Genomic DNA, 8,456 nt, shown 5'->3' with positions numbered 1-8,456 from the left:
TCCCAAGATCTAGTTGTTCCCAAGGAGGAGATCCTCACATACACCAAGTGATGCTACGTATGTAACCTAGCTTCCCAAGTCAATTGCTCAATAAAAGGCTGAACCTGTGACTGGGCAATAGATAGAGGTAGGCGGGTTTTCAGTTATCTGGCTGGAGGCTGCAGGTAGAGAATGGAGAGAAAAAAGAGACAGGGAAACTGGAGGGGGCCGCCATGAAAGGAGATGTACCATAAGCACGTGGCCCGGAAAAACAGCAAGTAACAAGGGACACATGGCAGGGATGTAAGTTAGAATAGCTCCAAACTAGTTCCAAACTAGAATAGCTGCACCACCTAGACTTACGGTTTGTAAATAAAAATATCTGGATTGGGTGTCTTTTTTTGTTTGTTTTTTCTTGTTTTTGTTTTTCGAGACAGGGTTTCTCTGTGTAGCCCTGGCTGTCCTGGAACCCACTCTGTAGACCAGGCTGGCCTCGAACTCAGAAATCCGCCTGCCTCTGCCTCCCGAGTGCTGGGATTAAAGGCGTGCGCCACCCCCCACCCCCCCCACCCCCGCCTGCTGCTCATTTAGAATGGCTCCGTTTCAGATGTGCACCGTGACAACCACGGCAAGAAGAAACCACCTCCTGACAAGTTTTGTTTTGTTTAAAAAAGCTTACATTTTAAATGGTGCGTGTCTGTGTGCGAGCGCTGGCACCAGTGTGCAGTGCTTGAGAAAGCCAGAAGAGGGCACTGAAGGTCCAGGCTGTTTTTTGTTTGTTTGTTTGTTTGTTTTTTTACAGATGCACAGCCCTAGCCTTGGCAAGAAGTGGGCTGAACCCACTGGCTTTATGGGATCCAGACCGGTAAACTAACCACCGGCGCTGTCCTGCAGGAGCACCGAGCATCGCCAGCGCTCCCTCCCTCCGCAGGGCTCGAACTTAAACTCTTAGGTCCGTTTTAGGGACGTCCCCTTCTAGAGCCGCTCCGGGGGCCCCAGTGCGCAGGCACTACGCCACGCCACGGCCCGGCCCAACCCCTCCACGTGCGGCGCACACCTCGCGCCGCCCGGCGGAGCTCGCCTCGCGCCTCCTTCACTCCCTCCGCCCGCCCCCCTGCGGCGCCGGCTTTCTATTGGCTGACGGCTCCGTCGTTCCGACTGTCGCCCGGCGGGCCCCCACCAGCCCGGAAGTCCCGCCCCGCGCGCGGGGCTCTGGCCTTCTGACAGGCTCGGAGGCTTGTCCATCGGCGAGGCCGGGCCCGAGTCGGCGGCTGGGGGCCCGCGGTCGCTGAGCGGCCCGGGCTGGCGGCGGTTTCCGGTTCAGCGCGGCTGGCGGGCGGGTGGCCCGGAACGGCGGCGGCGGCGGCCCCCGACAGACAATGAGAGCGGCGGGGCGTTGCTGAGCGGCGCCAGCGAGAGCGACGCGGGCCCGGGGGCGGGGCGGGCGCCAGTCATGGACAATCAGGTAAGAAGGCTCCGCCCGGGACTGGCCTCCCGCTGCCCTGCGCGGCGTTGTGGCCGGCCCTGCGCGCACACCGCCCCGCGGGCACCGGGTTTGCGCGCGCCCATTCGGATGGGCCCTTCTCCAAGCCACCGCGACCCCGGGGCGTCCTTCACCCCCCACGATCGCCATCTCGGGATGCCCCTCCTCCACTGTGACCCACGTACCCCTCCCCCCATCGCGACCCCAGGTCTGGTGCAGAACCCTTTGGGGTCTAACTCAGCACCCCAGTGCCACCCACTCCACACTGGGGACTTCTTTGCCAGCGTAGTGTAGCCACACCGCCGCGGCATCTTGAGGGACTCCCCCTGGCTCAGAGCCCCGTGAGACACCCCTTAGAATCGCAGAGAACCCCATGGGCATCATTCAGGAACCCAGGGCTTCGGCACCTTAGGAACTCCATCTCGTTCCAGAGTCCCCGGAGGCACCCCTTAGGAATCCAGTTTACACACAGACTCCTGAAGTGTTTATCAGGATCCCAGGGATTTAGCACTCTGGGCACCATCACAGCCTGGAACCCTTTGGGATTCCCCTTAGAGCCTTGGTACTTAACTACCTTAGCACCCTGGGGATCTCCAGCCTGGTCCACAGCTCTCCAGGAAGACTTTTTGGAATCCTATAGCCACTCACCAGCACCGTAGGGGGGGGGATCCTATCCTGGCCCCAAATCCCCTCGGGGAATCATTTAGAATCCCAGTAGAGAATGGAACCCATTGGGACTTTACAAAGCCACCCAGTCTAGCCGGGAAACTCACTTCCCTTGTAAATCCAAATCTAGCCAGACTCCCTTCAGAACGCCAGTACATCCTACAGCTCCTGGCATCCTTGTCTGGCCCAGAATCTTTGGAAACATGTCTCAAAACTTCAGTGGGACTTCCAGCCCCTGTGGTCCCTAGAGTGGCTCAGAATCTGTGGCGAGTCGACACAGAGTCCCCACAGACAGCGCCAGTAACTCTAGGATGGTCCCCCCACGTATCCTCTTAGATGCTACACCACTCCAAATATGGCTGAGCCTCTCCTTCTTTGGAAGATTCCCCAAATCTCCCCCAAACTCCAGGAACCCCCCCAACCAGGTGCTAGCTTCAGGTCTGCTTTGAATGCTCTCTGCCCAGCCACGCCCTCTGTCCATCTAAGACACTCACTTTAGGTCACTTTCCCCAGCCTCCTGAGTGGCCTGCCTCCTCTACCTCTCCCCCCCAACCGCCCCCATGAGCATCTGGTTCTCTCGCACTCTGTCCTGGGACTCTGGCCTTTTGCCTCTGGGAACTTAATTCTGATGTCAGACCTTGAGCCTGGGACAGAGTCTTCAGGCCCTTTGACCCAACCTGCTGCCCACTCTCTTCTGTGCCCAGGACCCAAGGGCGGCACTGGTTTTCAGACTAGACCTAGGGCAGTCTCAGACCTGGTTCCCTAGAAGTCTTTCAGAGTCTGAAGACCCTGTTATGTCCCTCGGCTTTGGGCGGCTTTGCACCTGAGATGATGATTTCCGACTCTCCATCTGTAGTCCTCACCCAGTCCCCTCACCCTGGTAGGCTCACTCTAATCTCAGCTGGTCTTCCCCTTCCTCTCTGTCCCTGCTCCCTCTCCCCTCACTTTTCTATTGCCTTAGCTGCAGGTAGGTTCCCCAGGCTCCCTGTTGGCAGCCCCTGCCACTTGGAAACCAGCCCTGTTAATTCTCGTAAACCTGAGGATCTTCTGGCCCTTGTGCCCATGTTACCCAGCTCTGTACTATGTGAGCGCCACCCCCATCTTCTTCAGATTGCCCTCACCCAGGGACACATCCTCTCCCTTCCATTCCAAAGGCGGAACTTCCAGGGGTACCAGTCCTGGGAAGGTGTGGGGCTGTGGGGGTGGCAGCTGATGGCTTCCTCTGCTGTTGGTAAGGGCAGGTTGGGGCATCCCTAGCTGCTGGCGCCATGGAGGCGGCTTTGTCTAGTTTGGCCATGTGGCTGTGTAGTTTCAGGTGCACCGGCAGGGACCTCCTGTGTGTCCCACTATCTGTGACCTAGGATCATTGGGGCAGGTAGCTGGCGTAGCTTTTGTCCCTGGTGTGCCTGACTTGCTGCTAGTGAATAGGCTGATTTGCAAGCCTGCTTGCTGTCTGGGCTCTTCATTAATTGAACCACACAAAAAGTCCCTGTTTTTCAGCACCCTCTGCACTCCAAAACTCAGGAGTCCTTGTCCTCAATAGAGTCCCCAGAGATTGGAGGCCATTCCCTCTGTGGTGTGCTGGGTGGCTGTCACTTTGTGGCTGTGATGCTGAGGAAAGGCAGCAATCTCAGAGACAGTGGGGAACAGGATTTGCTCAGGTCTAAGACCCCTGAGAACTGCTGGTGCTCATCTGTGACTGTGGCTGCTTTTAGGTTTCAGCTAAGTAGTATGGAAAGTTGAGTCCTTATCACAGGAGCACCTGCTAAATGCTGAGCAGCCATCATGACTGAGTACCCAGCCATACCAGAGGGTAATGGATAGAACCCTGGCACTAGAAGGTGTTGCGTGTGCCATCTGCCTTTCCTTCCCAGCCAGCTCAGGAGACCCCTGCGGGGAGTGGAGGGCTGGCCCTCAGAGATGTGATTGTCCTCAAAGGACTGAGGGTGTGCAGGGTAGAGTCCAAGCCTCTCCACCATGGGGTTGCCATGAACCCATATGTATGTGCCATACTGGGAAGCAGTGTGCTCAGGTTTGGGTGCTAGCTCTGCGTGCCTTCCCTGCCCCATCCTGGTGTCATGTTTCCCTCTGACTCTGACGCTGGTACAGAGGCCAGCACAGAAGCAGTCGTTTTCACTGGGCTTCCCATTTTCTCTATGGGCAGGAAGGCCAGGAAAGTGTCTCAGGTGTCCCTTTCACGCCCATGCCCACCTCACTCCCCAATCCAGTGCTGTCTGTTGTGTTGGATTTCCATGTTGAGCAGGGGCATACCCAGGATTGCTGCTGACTTTGGGGAGGGGTGGAATGGGATTGGCTTTTTGGGGTACAATACTAGAAAAATGAGAAGGGTCTGAGAGCCCAATGGGGCTCTCCAGCAATCATTAGGGAGGGTGTTGTAACTCCCAAAGAACCTGGAGCCCCCTTCCCAGAGTTCCTGGCCTGGCCTCAGAAGGGATGAAGTGAGATCACAGGTGGCCCTGTTTGGGACTGCTCCACTCTAGGAATGGCTATTTTTGGCTCAGGTGTGGGGCCAGTGTGGATTCTTTCCTGATGTCCTGAGTGTTCCACCTCCCACAGGAGTCCTGGTAGGGAGGCTGTGGGCAAAGCACTGGAGATAGAGCCGAGTCTGGTTCTCTGTAGCTAGCCCTAGACTTTCTCACTCTGCTCTGCTGGCCTGCTTGACAATCCTGCGGCCTGGATTGGGCTACCAACAGTTCTAGCACCCTGCCCAGGGAGTAGAAGACACATAGTGACTCTCCTTGTGTTGTAGACACCCTCACAGTCTCCTTTCGGTGCCTGTCATAGCCACGTGGACGGCACACCTGGCCCTTCCCAGGTCCTTCCCATCCCTTTGTTTTGAGCATTGTGCCCTGTCAGAGAGAAGAAGGTAGCTGGGCCCAGAAAGGAGGTGACAGTGGTTGGAGGCTGGGCCCCAGGGTTGCCAGCTTAGATGTAGGTTTTCATTTTTGTTCTCCAGACTTGTCTTGCTTTTTGGCCAGGTGCTTTCCACTGGAGTGTCTTAGGGGTGCCGTGCTTCTCTTATGCTTGCCAGGTGTGCTGTGTGGGACCAGTTCTAGAGAGCACAGTTGACTTGGTCTTGTGTCACCAGTGCTCTGTTGGGTCGGGTCTGGGTCCTGGCACCTTCACCATCAGTGTGTGAACTTTGCTATGGGGGCAGACCTGGTGTTTTTTCTTACTGAAGGTGAGAGTCAGATGCATGCCAAGGCATTGCCAGCAGGAGCCAGATGACAGGGGTAATTATACCGTGGGGTGTTGTGGAGATTCCCAGAGGAAGGGGCATTTGTTACAGAGAATTCCCACAAGAAAATTAAATGAAAGCCTATAGGAAATCTAACAGGTAATGACTGCCTCCCGGGTCCAACTTTGACTGAGCTTTTGAGGGTTGGCCAGAAGGAGTGGATGATGGATGGTAGGAGGGATAGGTTGATTGATGTGTGGATGGACGGATGGATGAGAGGATGGATGCATGGATGGATGGTCGATGGGTTGATGGATATGTGAGTGCAGCTCAGTGAGTGGATGGCAGGTGGGTTGGTAGATGGGTAGATGGATGGGTTGATAGTTATTCTAGTGCACGGTGGGTGAATAGACAGATGGGTAGATGGATGGATTAGAGGATGGATGAATTGATGGATATATGCTGTATGGTGGGTGGATTTGGAGTCACTCAGAGCTGTGGGATGGGGAGTTCTGCCTTTTGCCCCTTCACACCTAGAGAGAGCGGGCTCCCTCAGGAAGAGCCTGTGAGGTGCCCCTCGTGCTGTTTGTCTGGCTTGCTGGATGGAGATTCTGGGTCTGAGTGCCCTCTGCCCATTGGCCTGGCAGCATGAAGCCTCCTTTTGAGCTTAACTGGCCCCATGTAGTACTCTGAGGCTTTGGGCTGCTGTGCCCCTTGGCTTCTGACCTCCAGCAGCAGAATGAGTGACACTTCTTGAAGCAGGCCTTGGCTGCTCACCTCTGCTTGGGGGACTTTCCTTGGGGTCCATGCAGCAAGGTCACTTATAGCTCCCAATATTGTTTTTGGTTTTTTTTTGTTTTTGCTTTTTTAAAATTATTTTATTAGATATTTTCTTCATTTACATTTCAAATGCATCCCAAATGTCCCCTATACCCTCTCCCCACCCTGCTCCCCTGCCCACTCCCACTTCTTGGCCCTGGTGTTCCCCTCTCTGGGGCGTATAAAGTTTGCAAGGCCAAGGGGCTTCTCTTCCCAATGATGGCTGAGTACGCCATCTTCTGCTACATATATAGCTAGTGTAGTCCTGGCTGTCCTGGAACTCACTCTGTAGACCATGCTGGCATCGAACTCAGAAATTTGCCTGCCTCTGCCTCCCAAGTACTGGGATTGTAGGTGTGTGCCACCACTGCCAGCGTAGCTCCCACTTTTGGGATTGTGCAGAGGCATCCATGCAACAAGTAGTCATGATGCTAGGAGGGCCTTACATTGCTGGTGGCATGCGGTGAGCTGTGCTGGTTACAGCAGTGTCTCCACCCAAGTCCCACTTGCCATCAACACTACTCCTGGAGAACCAGCTGGTGGGTTTGCTCAAGTATGGGCCCAAGAAATCCAAGTAGAGAGCAAGGAGGGGCCTGAAGATGATGGCATTAGGGTGGCTAGGGCTCAGTTGTGCCTTGAGCTGCAGCAGCAGCTTTAGGCCCCTTTCTCATGTTGGTGGCATAGACGCTGCAGTGTTCCACCACCACCATCACCACTATTTCTAGAAGACTCTGCCCCCCCCCCCAGGGTGTGGATCTCTCCTTGATGTTCAGTACAGGAAGGACAAAGATGATTAGGTCTGGGGGACCTGGACATGACTGGTCCAGCCCTTAACTGGGGGGTGTTGTGGCCCTAGTTGGCACCAGCCCTTTGGGAATTAGTGTCACTAGCCAGTGCTTTGGGCACAGGTTGCCAACGCCTAGAAGCCTCCTGTTTACTTTGGCTTGTGCCTCGAAGTTCTGGTGCCTGCATCCTAGCCCCAGTGGAGCTGTGGTCATTCGTTCTTTCGCAATAGCCACTGTGCTGCCTGTCCTGTGGCCCATAGGAGAACCTCATGTCAGGCAGGCAGCCCAGTGCTCAGCTGGTGAGTTGTAGGATGTATAGATCAGGCCTACAGCTGACAGGCACTCCAAAGAAGTGACTCGGGGGAATAGGGTCATCTGTGTTCAGGAGTCTTGGAAGCCTCCAGCCAGCAGTGGCCCTATGATGATGTTCTCCAGGGTGCTGGCAGTATTGCTTTAGAATCGTGTTGAAAATTCTCTAGCCATACCCCATGCTCATAAAACTGCTTGGGTTTCGTCTGTAGTTTGTCCATGCAGGCTTCCTGGGGTCTGGCCATGTAGCCCAGGCTGGCCTCTGCCAGGGCACTGGCAGGCACCACATCCAGCAGGGTGTAAGTGTTAATGGGTAAGTGTTTCCTCCAAGATGTTCCCAGTGCTGGGATTCCCGGCCTCTGTTCTGTTCTTCTGACAGAGTTATAGCCCTGCCCCCTTGTCTCAGAGACCACATCACATCTGCACTCAGGTCCAGCTGGTTTCTCTTGTCAGGCCTCCCTTCCCCCTTTCCAGTTTCTCCCCCATCTGCCTCCATTTGTGGTCAAGCACGTCTTTCAGATGTCCCTGCCGTTACCCACTTAAACAGTCCTACTATCACACCCCCTGTGTCCCACCTGGTTGCTCCTCTTACCAGTCCTCTGGAGCGCATCTTAGGAGCCTAAACTATGCTTGTTCTGTCAGAGGTTTGCAGACACAGACACTAGAGGGGTTATGTGGTCAGGTGTGGGGAGACGTAGGTATGACTTCTGGAATCTAGGCACCTGGACATTGGTTCCACAGGGGAGGGCTAGCAAAGACCAGTGTGTATGAGTTCCTGGAAGAAGGCCTGGGCCTCCTACCTGATTGTCCTGCTTATCTGGACACGGCACTTGCAAGCCAGTGTGGCCTCTGCTGCTGTCAGGACCCTGTTTTATATTGTTAGGCCCTTCCACCAAGCGTATTCTGGTGGGGTCAGATAGGAGACCCCAGCACTCAAGAAGCAGAGGGGTAGAGAGTTCAAGGGCAGCTGGGTTGCATGGTGAGACCTTGACTTTAAAAGGGGTTGGGGCTGGGTGGACTAGGGCTAAGTATGATGGCACACACCTTAAGTCTCAGCACTGAGTTCAATGATAGTCTGGTTTACAGAGCAAGTTCTAGGCTGGCCAAGGTTACTTAAGTGAGATTTTCACTCAAAAATAAATGTCTAGGGAGGGCCTGATGGTGTGGCTTAGTGCTTGCTTAGCATGCGTGAAGGCACCCAGTTTAATCATAGTAT

General features: G+C 55.1%; 1 protein-coding gene across 2 annotated transcripts in view; it reads left to right on the top strand.

Annotated features, from left to right (window-relative positions):
- Positions 1 to 1,243: 1,243 nt before the first annotated feature.
- Mllt1 (MLLT1 super elongation complex subunit) overlaps positions 1,244 to 8,456 on the top strand; it is a 45,699-nt gene continuing 38,486 nt past the window's right edge. The window contains exon 1 of one of the 2 annotated variants that reach the window (XM_029531367.1): positions 1,244 to 1,444. In XM_029531367.1, coding sequence (XP_029387227.1) covers positions 1,433 to 1,444 — 12 coding nt within the window. In that variant the 5' untranslated portion in view covers positions 1,244 to 1,432. The remainder of the gene's footprint in view (positions 1,445 to 8,456) is intronic. The other variant, XM_021217887.2, reaches the window with a different exon arrangement.

The sequence above is a fragment of the Mus pahari genome, chromosome 18, assembly GCF_900095145.1.
Source record: "Mus pahari chromosome 18, PAHARI_EIJ_v1.1, whole genome shotgun sequence".
In the NCBI taxonomy this organism is placed as follows: Eukaryota; Metazoa; Chordata; class Mammalia; order Rodentia; family Muridae; genus Mus; species Mus pahari.
The sequence above is the reverse complement of the archived record's forward strand: the minus strand, read 5'-3'. Positions and strand labels throughout refer to the sequence as shown.